General features: G+C 42.1%; 1 protein-coding gene across 4 annotated transcripts in view; it reads right to left on the bottom strand.

Annotated features, from left to right (window-relative positions):
• TPST1 (tyrosylprotein sulfotransferase 1) overlaps positions 1 to 18,516 on the bottom strand; it is an 89,207-nt gene that overhangs the window by 38,041 nt on the left and 32,650 nt on the right. For all 4 annotated transcript variants that reach the window (XM_036310301.1, XM_036310303.1, XM_036310300.1 and 1 more), the window contains one exon: positions 13,393 to 14,338. In XM_036310301.1, the coding sequence (XP_036166194.1) occupies positions 13,393 to 14,237 (845 nt within the window). In that variant the 5' untranslated portion in view covers positions 14,238 to 14,338. The remainder of the gene's footprint in view (positions 1 to 13,392; positions 14,339 to 18,516) is intronic.

Genomic DNA, 18,516 nt, shown 5'->3' on the forward strand with positions numbered 1-18,516 from the left:
TTGATTTCAGAGAGGAAGGGAGAGGGAGAGAGAGATTGAAACATCAATTATGAGAATCATTGATTGGCTGCCTTCTGCATGTCCCCTACTGGGGATTGAGCCCATAAGCCAGGCATGTGCCTTGACCAGGAATCGAACCATGAGCTCCTGGTTTATAGGTTGATGCTCGACCACTGAGCCAAGCTGGCCAGGCAAGCCTACTCTTTTATTTATTTATTTATTTACTTACTTACTTACTCAGAATTAGAATGGTGAAAAGATCCCATCCATTAATCTATTCAAAAATTATATACTGAATGAAGGAAAGGGGCAAGCCTCCTCTCAAAAGTAGAGAAGAGAGAAGTGTGGTTCATTACCTTCTTAAAGCAAGTGATCTTTGAAAGCCCTCCTTTTTCTAGGGACCAACTAAGCCAGTCCTGAGTCAACCTATATCATTGACTTTGCCCATTAAAAACATTTTTTATATGGATTAGAATCTAGTGTTCTTCCACTTCAGCCTGAAGGACTCCTGTTAGCATCTGTTGGAGGTTGCTGTTGAATTCTCTCCATTTTTATGAGGATCATCTCATTTTCTTTTATTTCTGAAGGATAGTTTTGGCAGATATAGAATCCTTTGTTGAGTTTTTTTCTCTATTAGCACTGTGAATATGTTATCCTGCGGCCTTCCAGAATCCATGGTTTCCAATGAAAAGGCAGCTGTTACTCTTACTGAAGGTCCCTTGAATGTCACTTACTGCTTTTCTCTTACTGCTTTAAAGCTTCGTCATCTTTCTACAGTTTGATCATGATGTGTCTACATGTGGATTTCTTTGGTTTTATCATACTTGAAGTTCACTGAACTTCTGAAATATGTCAATATGTTTTTCATTAAAACTAGGGTTTTAATTTCTTTTTTTTTAAAGGGTGGGTTTTCTTCCTTCCTCCCTTCTTCCCTGCCCCTCCTCCTTTTCTCCCCCTCCCCTCCCCTCCTCTTTCTTTCTTCTTTCTTTTCTCTCTCTCTCTCTCTCTTTCTTTCTCTTTCCTTCCTTCCTTCCTTCCTTCCTTCCTTCCTTCCTTCCTTCCTTCCTTCCTTCCTTCCTTCCTTCCTTCTTCTTTCTTTCATTCCCCTCCCCTTCTTTCTTTCCTTCCTTCCTTCCTTCCTTCCTTCCTTCCTTCCTTCCTTCCTTCCTTCCTTCCTTCCTTCCTTCCTTTCTTTCTTTGTTGTTGTTAATCCCCCCGCTGAGGATATTTTCCCATTGATTTTTAGGGAGAGTGGAAGAGAGAGGGAAAGAGAGAAAAACATTGATGTGAGAGAAACACATCAATTGGTCGCGTCCTGCATGAGCCCAGACCAGGGCCCGGGCTGGGGAGGAGCCTGCAATTGAGGTATGTGCCCTTGACCGGGAACCCCTTTGGTCCGCAGGCCAACGCTCTATCCACTAAGCGAAACTGGCTAGGGCTTAACCATTATTTCTTCAAATAGTCTTTCTGTCCCATTCAATATCTCCTCCTCTCCTTGTAGAATTCCCATTATGTGTATACTAGATTCCCATTCACAAAATTCATGCAAGAGTAGGCCTTCCTTCCCCCGAGCTGCCAGCACCGGCTTCCCTCTGGCCACCAGCAGGCACCCAGGACCCGGGCTTCCCTCGCCCCTTCTTCGTCAGGAAGGATGTCTGGTCTAATTAGCATATTACTCTTTTATTATTATAGATTAGTACACTTGATGAAGTCCCACACATCTCAGAAGTTCTGTATGCCTTTTCCACCCTATTCCTCAGATTGGATAATAGCAATTGACCTATCTATATTTGTTTTCTTTCTTTCTTCTTCCAGTTCAAATCTCCTCTTGGACTTAATGAATTTTTCATTTCAGTTGTTGTACTTTTCAACTCCAGAATTTCCATCTAGTTTGTTATTATAGTTCTATCTTGATATTGATATTCTCTGTTGGTAGAACATTGTTCTCATATTTTGCTTTATTTATTTTTAAAAAATGTATATATTTAAGGTATACAATGTGTTTAAATATACAGAACATTGTGAAATGATAACTACAGTAAGGCTAACAAACATTTACATCCCCCCTTTTTTTGGTATGTGGTGAGAACACTGAAGATCTACTCTTTAGCAAATGTGAAGTATTATTAACTACAATCACCATGTTGTACATTAGATCTCAAGAACTTATCCATTTTACATAATGAAAGCTTTCTGCCCTTTGACTACCATCTACTGGGGAGATGTTGGTCAACGGGTAGAAAATTTCATTTATTATTCAATCTGAGGAACAGGGGTGAAGAAAAGTTGTACATAATCTATGATACTATTGAGACATCAAATCCCCCAACTCCCTGGCCCTCGTAAGCACCATTCTACTTTCTACTACTGTTTATTTGACTTTTTAAGATTCCATATACACGTGGGATCATGAAATAATTTTATTTGTCTTTGTCTAGCTTCCTTCACTTAACAATGTATTCCAGGTTCACACATTGTTTTCACAAATGACAGGATTTCCTCCTTTTTAAGGCTGAATAATATCCATTATTCATATATACCACATCTTCCGTATCCCATTCATCTGTTAACAATGCTTAGGTTGTTTCCACACTTTGGCTATTGTGAATAAAGCTTCAATGAATATGGGAGAACAGATCTCTTTGAAAGACTGATTTAATTTCCTTTAAATATATACCCAGAATGGGATTGCTGAATTATATGATAACTCTATTTTTAATTTTTTGAGGAAAAATTCCATACTATTTTAGATAATGGCTATACCAATTTACATTCCCATCAGCAGTGTACAAAGGTTCCCTTTTCTCCACATTCTCAACACTTTTACTTCTGGTTTTTTTATCTTAACTGGTATGAGATCTTATCTCACTGTCTTCTGATTTGCATTCCCCTGATTAGTGATGTTGAGCACATTTTCATATACCTGTTGGGCATTTATAAGTTTTCTTTGGAAAAATGTCTATTCAAATCCATTGCCACTTTAACTGGGTTACTTGGGTTTTTCGCTCTATAATTGTATGAGTTCCTTATATAGTCTGGGTATTAACCACTTATTACACACATGGTTTGCAAATGATTTTTCCCACTTTGTAGGATGCCTTTTCATTTTGTTGATTATTTCCTATGCTATGCACAAGCTTTTAAATATATTTTTATTGATTTCAGAGAGGAAGGAAGAGGGAAAGACAGAAGCATCTATCTTTATTGATCGAGAATTATTGATCGGCTGCTTCCTGCATGACCCCTACTGGGGATCAAGCCCGAAACAGGGGCATGTGCCCTGAATGGGAATCGAACCATGAACTTCTCGTTCAAAGGTTGACACTCAACCACTGAGCCACACCAGCAAGGCCTATGAACAAGCTTTTAGTCTTATGTAGTCCACTATGGCTATTTTTGCTTTTACTGCCTGTGCTTTTGGTGTCATATATAAAAATCATTGCCAAGACCAATGTCAAGAAGTTTGCCCCTATGTATTCTTCTATGAGTTTTATGGTTTCAGGTCTTATGGTTAAGTTTAATTCACTTCAGGTTTTTGTGTATAGTGTAAGATTAGGGTTCAATTTCATTCTTTTGTATATGGATATCCAGGTTTCCCAGCACCATTTATTCAAGAGACTATCCTTTCTCCATTGTATATTCTTACTGTCAAAGATTAGTTGACTGTATATGCATAAAGATATTTATGGGCTCTCTATTCTGTCCCATGGTCTGTGTGCCTGTTTTATGCAAGTATCATACTCTTGTTATTACTATAATTTTGTGGACCCTGAGATAATCTATTTTTTAAATATATTTTATTGATTTTTTACAGAGAGGAAGGGAGAGGAGTAGAGAGTTAGAAACATCGATGAGAGAGAAACATCGATCAGCTGCCTCTTGTACACCCCCTCCTGGGGATGTGCCCGCAACCAAGGTACAAGCCCTTGACGGGAATCAAACCTGGGACCCTTCAGTCCGCAGGCTGACGCTCTATCCACTGAGCCAAACCGGTTAGGGCTGAGATAATCTATTAATGTAACTTACTGTATTAGTAGCCTAAGGGAGAAAAAAATCATATGACTACTTCAATTAGATCAAAGTTAATCTTTGTGGTAGACTCCTTCTAAAATGGCTCCCAACAAATCAGTCATACAAAGAATCCTTTAAACAAATTAAGGGTATGCCTCCCAGGTCTTCTCAATTGCACCAAAAGGCCTCTAGGAAGTTTAAGCACATTATCCTTTGGCCATCTCAGCAGAAGCCCAAAGTAAGAAAGAGTTTATTTCAAAGAGATTTGTGGGTATAAACTATTATCCATTCCAATGAATCCCAATGAGATTTAGAGAACCCACACAGTTTTTGAGGAAAGTTTATCATCGGAAACACTGTCATTTTGGACTGAAAGAGACAGAAATAGTATAAAATGTAGATGCACTTGTCACTGGGTTGTGCCACCACATCATTAGTTCATATTTAAACTTCTACTGACTTCCTTGTACTCTCTCCAAAATAACCCATGACAAAAGCAGCCTGAACTTGTCAAAAACAGGTAGAAATTCCAGGGATAGCTAAACCTGCTGGAAGGAATCAAGGACCATAACTAAGAAACTGGTTTGCAACAGAAAGATCCAAAATGGCATCTGAAACCCCCTCCCAAGCATCCTTTTGAAAAACTTTTCATTAGCATACTAAAAAACATGCCCAAGAGTAGAGATTTAAAATTAAAATAAGACAGGCAATGTATGGCTAGGCATGTTCTAAGCATGTCTGAGAACAGTGCATGCTCCCTTGGAAACCACACATTCCACCCCTAAACCTGCCTGCCTCCCCCATCACCACCACCCCCCCCCCCACACACACACACACACGTACCCTTTAAGACTTTTCTAATTCCTCAGAATAGGGCAGAAGGGATTTTTATAGCATGAGGTCATCCTTCTCCATTCCTTGGCCAAAGATTAGTGCTTCTGACCTGTTTTACAGAATGCAATCTCGTCCTATTGGTGTGAGCTACACTAGGTAGAATAACCACGATTTGGGGTCTGTGACCCACAGGGGTCGGTGACACTTTCATGACAAAAAAAGGATCACTTAAGAGCTAGAGGGTAGAACTGAGATTCATGAAGAGTAATTCCTAGAATTACTCTTAATTGACAGCACCAACAGAAATTTCTTTCTTCCATTTGTGTAACTATTTCCCTTCCTTTTTCTCATAGAAACTCATTGCCTTAACCCTGAAATTGGGACACAATTTGGGTTTCTGCCTTGATCTGTGTCCCTAGATTGCAAGCCTTGTTACCTTTCACTTTGGTTTGTAGGTTAACATTTTACACACTAAAAGTTCAAACATATATATGCCTATTAAAACTACATGTCTTTTAAAAACCATTATAATCCCAACCTCTTAACATTTTTATTATTTCTATAAATTTTAAGAGGATATTATAATCAGTTTTTTTCTTTTGAAAACGAAACAGAAGTTTTATAATTCCATGAGTTTCACTTCAGTTTTGTTAGATCCAAGCAAAATTAAGTTGCCTCAACCAGAGCCACCGCAAGTCTAAGCATTTTTAATACCAAGATTTCTTATGAAATTTCATTTGAAAAAAGTGTCCCACTGATAAGAGAAGTATGAAGCAACCAGTCTACAGGATAAAATTCAAGGTCTTTAGCATAAAATATAAGGTCTTTCAAAGCCTGGTCCCCACCAACTCTCTTAGGTCTTATTTCCCACTACTTCCTGACTGAAAAATAAACTCTCTAGCAACACCAAACTGCCTATAGATCCTCATAAGTACCACGATGTTTCTCATCTTTGTAAATTTGTCCATATTGTAACTTCCAAATGATTACTGCAAGGTTTTATTTTATTTAATGTTTAAAAAATAGATTAAGCTATGAGAAACAAATGCCACATTAGAAGCCCAGGTGGGACTGAGCTTGGGTGACTTCCACCACATAGTGGGAGGACAGGGTTCCCAGGTCACGTGTTGTTCCCTAGGTCGGGCCAGGAGTCATACCACAAGAAGTCCTCCATCTCACCTCTCCTCTTTGCACAGTTGTAGGACTAGACCAAGACACAGGCTGCTCCCAGGAGTAATATTTCTTGATGGCTCATTAGATGAAGAAGAGAAAGACACTCTGGACATTCAAGAAAGAACTACTGCACTCCAACCATGGGTAACCCAAGGAGCACAATATCCTGTTGATCAAAACTGAAATGTTCTCTTTTATCTGTTAAACTATCCTTCCTTTAGGTCAATGGTTCTCAACAGGAGTGGGGAGGGAGAATATCCCCCCGACCCCCTGAGGGCATTTGGCAATGTCTAGAAACATTTTTGGTTGTCATGCTTGGGAGTGGGAGCTGTTACTAGCATCTGTTGAGTTAGGCCAGGGATGTGCTAAGCATCCCATAATGTACAAGACGGCCCCCACAACAAAGAATTACTGCCCCAAATGTCAACAGTGCCAAGGCTGATAAATGCTACTTTATTTCTCAGTTTGAGACCATATTTTTCAGGAAAGCCTTCCTGAATAAACCAGACTGAATTAGGTACGTCTTCTTGGATTCCCATAGTACTTAGTGTTGTGTTTTACAGTCATGTGTCACTTAATGACAGGGATAAGTTGTTAGGAAATTTTGTCACTGTGCAAATATTATAGAGTGTACTTCCATAAACCTAGATGATCTAGACTATCACATACCTAGGATTATGGTATATCATATTGCTCCTAGGCTACAAACCTATACAGCATGTTACTATGCTAAATACTGTATCTGTGACACAATGGTGAGTATTTATGTATCTAAGCATGTCTAAACATAGAAAAGGAACAGTAAACTATGGTATAAAACATTTTTAAAAATGGAACAACTATACAGGGCACTTACCATGAATGGAGCTTGCGGGACTGGAAGTTACTCTGGGTGAATCAGTGAATGGGTGATGAGTGAATGTGAAGGCCTAGGACATTACAGTGCACTTTATAAACACTGTATGCTTTCTTTCTTCATTAAGTATTCATTAAGTATTTTTCTTTCTTCATTAAGAAACTAGAGGCCCGGTGCACAAAAATTTGTGACTTGGGGAGGGGGGTCCCTCAGCCCAACCTGTGCCCTCTCGCAGTCTGGGATCCCTCAGGGGATGACCACCTGCTGGCTTAGGCCTGCTCCCCGGGGGATTGGGCCTAAGCTGGCAATCAGACATCGCTCTGGCAGCCTGGCAGCCCTCGGGGGATGTCCACTTGCCAGCGGGGAGCAGACCTAAGCTGCAGTCAGACATCCTTAGCACTGCTGAGGAGGCAGGAGAGGCTCCCACCACCACCGCTGTACTGGCAGCCATCAGCCTGGCTTGTGGCTGAGCAGAGCTCCTCCCATGTGAGAGCACCCTGACCACCAGAGGGAAGCTCCTGCATTGAGCGTCTGCCCCCTGGTGGTCAGTGTGTGTCATAGTGACTAGTCATTCCCAGTCCTTCTGCTGTTAGGGTCAGTTTGCATATTACCCTTTTACTATATAGGATAGAGGCCTGGTGCACGGGTGGGGGCCGGCTGGTTTGCCCTGAAGGGTGTCCCGGATCAGGGTGGGGGTCCCGCTTGGGTGCCTGGCCAGACTGCATGAGGGTATGATGACTGTTTGCAGCTGGTCACACCCCCTTCAGGGTGGGGGTCCTCACTGGGGTGCCTGGCCAGTCTGGGTGAGGGGCTGAGGGCCGTTTTCAGGCTGGCGGGTGACTGAAGCTCCCAACCTCTCCTTTTTTTCTTTTTTTTTTTTATTCTGGGAATTATTTACCTTCTATGGCTGTCACTGGAACTGAGAGCTGGCTTTAGCTCTGAGGCTCGGCTCCAGCTCTGAGACCTCGGCTGCTGAAAACAGGTATCTGGGTTTGTTTGGCTTCTATAATTGCAACATTGTTTCTTAGAGTGCAGCTCAGAGGCCAGCAGTGGCAGGCAGGGAACCTTGGCTTCCTCCATCACTGGAGCAAGCAAGCCTCATGTTTGCTTTAGCTGCCTGGCTGCTGGCCACCATCTTGGTTGGCAGTTAATTTGCATATCACCCTGATTAGCCAATGGGAAGCATGTCGGAGATATGGTTAATTACCATGTTTGTCTATTATTAGATAGGATTAACCTTAGCTGTAACATTTTTACTTTATAAACTTTTTAATTTTTTTTTTTTACTTTCGACTCCTTTGTAATAATACTTAACTTAAAACACAAGCACACTGTAACATTATTACAACAATGACATCAGAAGGCGATAGGAACTTTTCAGCTCCATTACAATTTTATGGGACCACTGTCATAAATGCAGTCCATCAATGACCAAAATGTCGTTATGTGGTGTATGACAATATATGAATCTGCTTCTTCCATTAGATCACATGTAACTTTCAACCAGGCACCTTAACATTGCTCCTAGCACATAGTAGGTACTCAGTAGAGTAGCAGAGACTGCTATCTGCCTACCCTAATATCCAATCTATTCCTCTTAGTTAAAACAGCACCAACTCTCAGTTGGGTGCATGGTCATGTAGTCTTGGAATAAAGACTACATTTCCCCACCCCCCTTATATGGTCATAAAACTTAGTTATGGCCAATAGAATGCAAGTAGAGCTACCTGCAAGCTACTAGGAAATATCCTAAGTACTAAATGCCCCTTCTTATTTGCCCACTCTACTCCAACCCTTCTGTTTAAGACATAGATGATATGACTAGAGCTCCAACTTGGACCATTAGGATGACAGACGAAAAGCTGAAGCAGCCTTGGTATGTCTTCTTTTATAATTAGCCACTATTTTGTTTAAAATCATTGTTATTTTGGGTCTCTATTTTTTGCAAAGACACCTAAGCTAAATTAATAAGTAATCCAATACCCAACTTCTACTTTTTGTCATCAATTGCCATATTCTTCAATAAAAGTACAAATTGTGCTTTATTAATTTATGTTCTTATTCTACTTCTCATTCTTCACTGACATATTCTTATATATACATTTTTTCTCTGCTGTTTTCCTTTTGCAACCTGTTGTCAATTATAGTTCCTGTTTATTCAATCGCCCTTCTCCAGCTAAGAGTTCTCAGCTACTTACTTTGATTTGCAAAAGAAGCACAGCAATTTCCATAACTCCAAAGGCATTCCTCTTAGATGGTATTTGATTAACAACTGGTTTTATAAAGATAGATTTACTCCCTTCACAAAGGATAAGTAATCCAAAGTAAATAGGCTTGTTCTCTGATAATTTAATGGAAAAAATGTAATATTTATAAAATTCTTCTGGGATATTTTAATTTGAGCTAGTCGAGCTCAGGTAATCCCAATTGCATGCTATTAATTTTACATGCTGTAGAAGTGATCATAATTTATAGGAATATAGCCTGTCTTTGTCTTAATTTGCTCATAATATTCTTGTTATTCTTAAATCTCTATTCTTTGTACCTCCTCAAAAATATCTTCATTTTTGCCCTAACCAGTTTGGCTCAGTGGATACAGCGTCAGCCTGCAGATTCAAGGTTCTCAGGTTTGATTCCGGTCAAGGTCATGTACTTTGGTTGTAGGCACATCCCCAGTAGGGAGTGTGCAGGAGGCAGCTGATTGATGTTTCTCTCTCATCGATGTTTCTAACTCTCTATCCCTCTCCCTTCCTCTCTGTAAAAAATCAATAAAATATAAAAAAATAAAATGTTTAAAAAAAAATCTCCATTTTTAAAAACTTTTTTGTATTGTTTTCACTTATTTTATCTTCCATTGCTATGGATCTGATTTCTAGTTGTTTTTTCTTATTAGAAGTTTTAGAGTTGTCAGTTATCAAGTTCTTATTCTCTTGTATTTGCCCTGTTATTATATTTGTCATTCTAACCTATTTGTGCTTAAGAGTTATATATTCCTTTTTGTTCTGAGTGGACACACTTCTCTCTGAATTGTAGTTGTGATTCATGTACTTGTTCTGTTTAAGCATTATCATTACACTAGAGGCCCGGTGCACGACATTTGTGCACTTGGGGGGGGGGGCGTCCCTTAGCCCGGCCTGCTCCATTTCACAGTCTGGGAGCCCTCGGGGGATGTCCGACTGACCCCTTAGGCCCAGGAGCGGGCCTAAGCCACAGTTGGACATCCTTGAACACCCTTAGCGCTGCCAGGGAGGCGGGCTGCTGCGCTCACCAGCCATCAGCCCGGCTTCTGGCTGAGCGGCACTCACCCTGTGGGAACGCACTGACCACCAGGGGGCAGCTCCTGTGTTGAACGTCTGCCCCCTGGTAGTCAGTGCACGTCATAGCGACTGGTTGTTCCCCGTTTGGTCTATTTGCATATTACCCTTATATTATATAGAATTGTTTTGTTTTATTAGCTTTGTTCTTTGACCTAGTAAATTTGTTGGCTAATCCTTTCTCTCATCCATGAGTATACCTTGGTGGGCTTTTTTGTTATTGTTACTGATTTTTATTTGTTCCAGGTAATTTTATAGTACCTTAATGAGTTTAATAGTAGAAACAACTGTACATTCTAGAAACTTGAGTATTGACAGATGGAAATAGCTGAAATTCCACAAAAATCCCACAATTCATGAAAAGAGAGCAATGTAAGTAGCTTACTGAAAGTTGAACATGGTGGTGGATGGCCCTAACACTTACTTCTATTTCTTACTCAAAATATTTGAGAAGCAGATCTCAGCAGTAGATACCACTCATTAATCAGCAAGATCCTCTTCCATATTCAATCACTGGGAGAATTCTAGTGCAATACATCTACTGCATAAAGTATTTTCCTTATACTGTACTCCTCCTGCCTTTCTAGACAAACATTTATTTTCTTTAAAAAAATATATTTTCATTGATTTCAGAGAGGAATGATGAGAGAAAATCATCAATCAGCTGCCTCCTGCATGCCCTCTACTTGGCTCCAAGCCCATAACCTGGGCATGTGCCCTTGACTGGAATTGAACCCAGTACCCTTCAGTCCACAGGCCGAAATTCTACCCACTGAGCCAAACTGGCTATACAAATATTTTTTGAAAGATAAAGGCAAAAACACATTTTAAAATGTCTTATGGTTTTTTTTTCTTTTTCTACTCTCTATTAATTTGGAAGAATGAACTACTACTATCTATCCTAGCAGTTCTCAACCTGTGGGTTACGACCCCTTTGGGGGTCGAACGACCCTTTCACAGGGGTCACCTAAGACCATCGGAAAACACATATGTAATTACATATTGTTTTTGTGATTAATCACTATGCTTTAATTATGTTCAATTTGTAACAATGAAAATACATCCTGCATATCAGATATAACAGTAGCAAAATTACAGTTATGAAGTAGCAACAAAAATAATTTTATGGTTGCGGGTCACCACAACATGAGGAACTGTATTAAAGGGTCGTGGCATTAGGAAGGTTGAGAACCACTGATCTATCCTATCTAATAAAAGGGCAATATGCAAATTAACCATCACTCCATCACAAAGATGGCGGCGCCCAGGCCTCTCAGCCCCGCCGGAGTCCCCCAGTCCTGGGGTGGCAGCCACTAAGAGCGGGCAGCGTGAGCAGCCTGGTGGAATGCTTGCTTCGTAACCACAGCGACGAGGCAAGCATTCCACCCCAGCTGCGGAGGGCCTCTGGGCAGCGGGCGCAGAGTGGCCAGGCCCCACAGAGAGCTACTGGTACATGGATTTGTGCACAGGGCTACTAAAATATATATATAAAAGCCTAATATACAAAGTGTCCCCTTGGGAGTTCGACCAACTGGGAGTTCGATCGCTTGCTATGATGTGTGCTGACCATCAGGGGGAGGCACAGAACAAAGGAAGGCCCCAGCCAGCAGCCAGCTTCTGCTAGGGACCCTACCTGTGCACAAATTTTGTGCACTGGACCTCTAGTTTACTATATTATGGGTGAATCTCATGTTAAATAAAAGAAGCCAGGCACAAAATAATAGTTACGATTGCATTTATATGAAGTTCAAAAACAAGCAAGAATAATTGTTTTTGAACTTCGCATACAACCTCATTATCACTGCTAGATGCTAGTAATTTTCTATATGTTGATATGGATGTTGATTATACAAATGTATACAGATGTAAACATTCATCAAATTGTACACTGAATATTTACGTATTTATTATCTGTTATCCCTTAATTTTTACAAACTCTTATGGTGGCAAGAGTCTTGGGAATAAGCATTGGAAGTTCTACTCGTGGTTCTGCCATTTGTGACTCTTGACAAAGCATAGGACCTCACTGGGTGTTCATTCCATACAGAACCTGATGCTAACGTCTCTTTCCCTACTGAAATCCATTCATTCAAAATGTCTATGAATTTCCTTAGTCTTCACGTTTGACTTAAAACGTAGTAAACATATATGCAAAATTATATTTTCCTGATTTCCAACACATATAACTTGAGCATATTTCTTTAATCCCTACTTGGAAAGACTGGGGAGTCTAATAGGCTTATTTTATATTAACAGAAGGAACTAGCATCAGAATCTCTGGGTCAACATACAAGCACACAAAGTGAAAGGCTTACCTAAAGCTACAGGTGATTAGAAATTAGTTATAGTCTATATCTGGGGGGGGGGGGGGGGGCGCGAGAGGGGACAATAAACTGTGATAACAGTAGCTAGAGCTGTAATTTATCTGAATCAATAAACATAAACTATAGCCACTAGAGTGACGATACCTAATAATTTGTAATCAATAACTAGAAGCTAGGTGCAGAAAGGCAGCTGTTCCTTTCAAATTATCTACATGAAGAATCAATATTGACTATACAAGTTCTATAAACACTGGAAACAAATCAAGATATTCCTCTGGCCCTGACCTGTTTGGCTCAGTGAATAGAGCGTTGGCCTGTGGACTGAAGGGTCCCGGGTTCGATTCCGGTCAAGGGCATGTACCTTGGTTGCAGGCACATTCCCAGTAGGGGGTGTGCAGGAGGCAGCTGATCGATGTTTCTCATTGATATTTCTAACTCTATCCCTCTCCCTTCCTCTCTGTAAAAAATCAATAAAATACATATTAAAAAAAAAAAGATATTCCTCTATCAGGACAAGCAGGTTACACAAGGGAAGTACACTGTTTGTTTGTTTTTACAGGCCTAATAAGCAAATTGTTCCCCTCAGGAGTTCAACTGGGAGACTGGGAGTTTGATTGCTCGCTGTGATGTGCGCTGACCACCAGGATGTGGCGCAGAACATGGTGGGCGACCAGTGGCGGCAGGGCACTGAGGGAGCGAGGGAAGGAAAAGGAGGGGAGGCCAGAAGGTGGGGAACCTGATCGACCCTGATTGCCGGCCAGGCCTAGGGACCCTACCCATGCACGAATTTTGTGCACTGAGCCTCTAGTATATATACATACACAAATACATCTCTATTAGCTGAATATAGGGTCAAAATAAAAACATAACATCTACTCACTTTGACAGAGATACTCCCCCAGCTTTCCCAATCATCTCTTCATGGTGTAATACTGAGTGGTTCCACGGAACATGGAGGAACTTTAAGAGTGTTCGCATCCACCGTTCAGGATGTAAGACCAGTTGTTCATAGTGAACTAACATGCATTTTTTATAGCCAACCTCCATACACTGGTTATACATGGTTTCTATGGCACGATTCCACTTGGTCAAACAGTCCCTATAGCTGTTCAGGTCAAACCCAGCTATAGTAACTTTTCGAGAAATCATTGAATGTACTGACGCCCGGCCATCTCGGACCATCAGGAGAAATTTGGCATTGGGAAATAATCTAGCAAGGTAAGTTAAGGACTTCAGGGCAAAAGGATCTTTATTACATAAATAAGGAGCTGGCTCCCCGTGCTTAACAATGATTTCTAGTAAGAAGGCTTGCATGGCAGAATCCAGCACTTCATCGGTGACACCAGCCTCATCCAAGCGTATTTTCTCTTTACTTGACCGTGACCACATCTGCTTCAGGGCCAGGATTCGGGGAATGACCCTGGTTTCCTCTCCACAGCGAATATCAGGATGTGCATCTAACATGGCCCTCATGAGTGTGGTTCCACTCCGAGGCACACCTCCAATAAAAATCAAAGGCATATCTTTGTGATAGGCAAAAGTTTTATTGGCTTTGATGTCCAGGCCAGTTCGCACAGTCGTCTTCGTGCTTTCCAATTTAAGAGGCTGACTACGTTCCTCTATTCGGTGATGGCATTCCATGGCGTGTTGGCCCAAGTAAAACACAGTCACAGAACTAATCACCAGACATGCCAATAGTAAGTTCTGCTTCAGTTTTCCAACCATCTTGATGTGGTTATCTTTCTATTAAACAGATATTTTGCTCAAAATTATTTCCAGAAAATGTTCAGGCCATGGAGATTCTTTTTCAGAAAGATGATCAACATCTAATAGGAAAAGGAAACAGTTATATTATTAAGATTGTTTATAAATTAGTCATCAGTTACAATTATAACATTTTAGCTAGAAAGAAGCCAAAGCTGTCTTAGATCCTTTATAATATTCTTAGAACACAAATATACAAAAGTGTGAGCAAAAATAAATCAAAATTCCCAATCAGAAATAGCTTCTTAATATAACAATTCTAAAACTATGCACAAAATGGAAAATCTAATAAAACTATTTCCATCAGTGAATCAAGTGAATATTTAGTATGCCCAAGTATATCTGGAGTCTAACCCAAGGCTCATGTCTGGTATTTATTTTGATTCATCCCCAAAAAGTCATTATCTCCACATTCTACTATGAAGAAAAATTATAGAAAAATATACAACTTCTAAATCTTTAACACACATTCAGTTTATTCACCCCACAAATTATTTATTTAGGTACTACAGGACAGACACTTGAGCTTGGCTGAGGATAAACTTTGAAAAGCATAGCAGTACAGTGACCCATGCTCTCAGGAAACAAAGTCTTGGGAACAGACAGATACGCAAACAATGACAATAAAATGCGATCAGGGCCTCAGTAGAAATAAGCACAGTGGACAATGGAAGTAGAATTAAAAGCAACAAATTAAGTCTACCTGAGGAAGCTACAACAGACTTATAGAAAATAAGAGGTACAGCTACTCCAAGCAATAGGAACTTGTGTGCAAAAGCACAACCGCATGGCAGAATACGGCATAAGTAGGTAACAAGTAGCAGGAGGGCTGGTGCATCGGGTGCGAAGAAATATGTGTGTGTGCGCGCACGTGTGTGTGTGTGTGAGTGTGTTTGTGCATGTGTGTGTGTGTGAGAGAGAGAGAGAGAGAGATCTAGCCTTTAGAAGGACAGATAAGATAGGGACACACACAGCATTCTAAGCTGAGGATGACCAAAGATGTGGACATACGGAAGTAGAGCATGTGTGTAAAACATACATACTACATAAAATATACATGCTATGGAACTGCTAGTTTAACTGGAACAAGAAGACATGCTACAAAGCAAATAGCAATCAGACTATACAGAGACAGCTTTTGATCAAAGGGTAGTAGGCTAAGATGGGAGTCATGGTTGCAAGCTTGTGGCCAAACCTGAGGCTGCACATCGGCAGAAAGGAGACCTGAAGGGATTGAGTGGAAAGTGAATGTCAGGGCAGATTTGAAAATGGTCTGAACTTTGAATGTGCTCATCCACCCATACACAGATCCTCTGTCAGAGGACAAGTCTTACTGGCTCAAGATATTTGAGCATAATCACTATCCTCTAAACTACACAGACAAGGGGGGTAACCCGTAGAAAACCATGTTTAAAAAATTCAAAACAATTGTGTGTGTTTATCTGAGCAGCTACGTCAGTTTACATTTATATAAAACTAGAGGCCCTGTGCACGAATTTCGTGCACAGGGGAGTCCCCTCAGCCCAGCCTGCACCTCTCCAATCCGGGACCCCTTGGGGGATGTCCTACTGCCGGTCTAGACCGGCAGTCAGACATCCCTCTCACAATCCTGGACTGCTGGCTCCTAATCGCTCACCTGCCTGCCTGCCTGGTTGCCCCTAACTGCCCAGCCCACTCCCACCCCCAGCCTGATCACCACTCACTGCCTCTGCGTGCTGGCCTGATCGCCCCTAACTGCCCCCCACCCCCGCCGGCCTGGTTGCCCCTAACTACCCCCCACTGCTGGCCTGGTCACCCTTAACTGTCCCCCCCGCTGGCCTGGTCACACTCAACTATCCCCCTCTGCTGGCCTGGTGGCCCCTATCTGCCCCCCCCGCCAGCCTGGTTGCCCCCAACTTCCCCCCCACTGGCATAGTCACTCCTCACTGCCCCACCAGCCTAATTGCCCCCAACTGTCCCCCCTGCCGGCCTGACTACCCCCAACTGCACCTCCCTTGCCAAATACCCTCAACCTCCACCCCCCTGCCGGCCTGGTTGCCCCCAACAGCCCCCCCTGCTGGCCTGGTTTCCCCCAACTGCCCCCCCCCCCGCCAACTTGGTCACCCCACGCAGCCTGCTGTTCAGTCGTTTGGTCGTCCCTCACTAACCCCCCTGCCAGCCTGGTCGCCCCCAACAGCTCCCCCTGCTGGCCTGGTTGCCCCAACTGCCCCCCTTGCCAGCCTGACTACCCCCAACTTCCACCCTCCTGCCGGCCTGGTCGCCCCCAACAGCCCAGCCCCCCTGCTGGCCTGGTTGCCCCCAACTGCCACCCCCCACCAACTCGGTCCCCCCACGTAGCCTGCTGTTCAGTCATTTGGTCATCCCTCACTAACCCCCCTGCCAGCCTGGTCGCCCCCAACACCCCCCCCCTACTGGCCTGGTTGCCCCCAATTGACCCCCTGCCAGCCTGGTCACCCCTCACGGCCCCCTGCCGGCCTGGTCGCCCCACGCAGCCTGCTGTTCAGTCGTTTGGTCGTCCCTCAATAACCCCCTGCTAGCCTGGTTGCCCCACACAGCCTGCTTGTTCAGTTGTTTGGTCATCCCACACTCCCTGCCGGCCTGGTCACCCCACACAGCCTGCTGTTCAGTCGTTTGGTCATCCCTCACTAACCGCCCTGCTGGCCTGGTTGCCCCACGCAGCCTGCTTGTTCAGTCGTTTGGTCGTCTTTCGGGCCGGCCCTGGGTGGCTGGGCAGCTTACATCCAAGGCTTGCCTGCACCTTGGGCTGGCCCTGGGTGTCTGTGGGCTGAGGGGACTGGGCGCCGCTCAGTGGCTGTGGGTGCTGCCATCTTTGAGGGTGTGGCAGTCAATTAGCATATTCCCTCCTTATTGGCTGTGGGTGCTGCCATCTTTGAGGGTGGAGCAGTAAATTAGAATATTCCCTCCTTATTGGCTGTGGGTGCCATCTTTGCGATGGTGTGAGGGTCAATTAGCATATTCCCTCTTTATTAGATAGGATGCCCATACAAGGTAGATTTTCAGAGACAGAAAGCAGGGCGTGGAAGCAGGAATTCAATGACAAATAGGCATGAGGGGACTCTGAAGTGATGGAAATGTTCTAAACCTGGACTGCTGTGATAGCTGCCAAACTCTCTAAAATCTACTAAAAATCACTGGACTGAACCTGAATGATGGGTAAGTTTTATGGTATTTAACTTGTACCTCAATACGGCTGTATGTGTTTTTAAAGAATACATTCCTAGAAAAATATTTTGATAGTCTCAGTAGGATACACCAGCCAAGATCTGGTTTCTGTTTACTTATGTATTCATTCCTTTACTCACATATTTAAACACATATTATTGTGCCAGGCACTATACTTTATTATAAAGCTGCAACAAAAAACCACAAAGTGATAATAAGTTGAGATGAAAACATCAGCTTAATAAGAAAAGACTGTAAAGAAAAAAGCATTAAGATAATTGGTAGCAACATAGAACCAAAATATCTATGCAGAAAACTGTATCCATGATATAGAAGGCACACTTAAGATATTATATACCATATATACAAAATATTCACCAGTCAACTATAGCAGCAACCAATAGTATCTGATAACAACTTCCTATTAAAATACCCCCAAATTCCCAGTAAAATACATAAAATACAAAAACTGGAAATATATGATCAATGTATTTCCTTGTCCAGAAACATACTTGTAAATCAGTTTAATGCATAATACTTTACTGATAGGACCTACAAATGTTTATTTGGCCAATTCTCTATTGTTATTTACTTGTTTTTAAATTTTCATGACTATAAATAACACTATGAGAAATATCTGTGTATATATAAACACCTTTGCACACATGATTATTTTCTTAAACTAAATTTTTAGAAGAGGAGTTGCTAGGTGAACAGGTATGGGATGTACTTGATTACAAAGCATCTATATGTATAAAAGCCTAATATGCAAATTGTCCCCATGTGAGTTTGACTGGGAGACTGATCGCTCGCTATGATGTGCGCTGACCACCAGGGGGCGACGCGGAACGAAGGAAGGCCCCGGCTGGCAGTTGGAAGGCCCCAATTGGCCTTAATTGCTGGCCAGGCCTAGGAACCTTACCTGTGCATGAATTTCGTACACCAGGCCTCTAGTTCAGTGGTTCTCAACCTTCCTAATGCCGTGACCCTTTAATATAGTTCCTCATGTTGTGGTGACCGCCAACCATAAAATTACTTTCATTGCTACTTCATAACT

This window comes from Myotis myotis, unplaced genomic scaffold (genome assembly GCF_014108235.1).
Source record: "Myotis myotis isolate mMyoMyo1 unplaced genomic scaffold, mMyoMyo1.p scaffold_m19_p_5, whole genome shotgun sequence".
NCBI classification, from domain to species: domain Eukaryota; kingdom Metazoa; phylum Chordata; class Mammalia; order Chiroptera; family Vespertilionidae; genus Myotis; species Myotis myotis.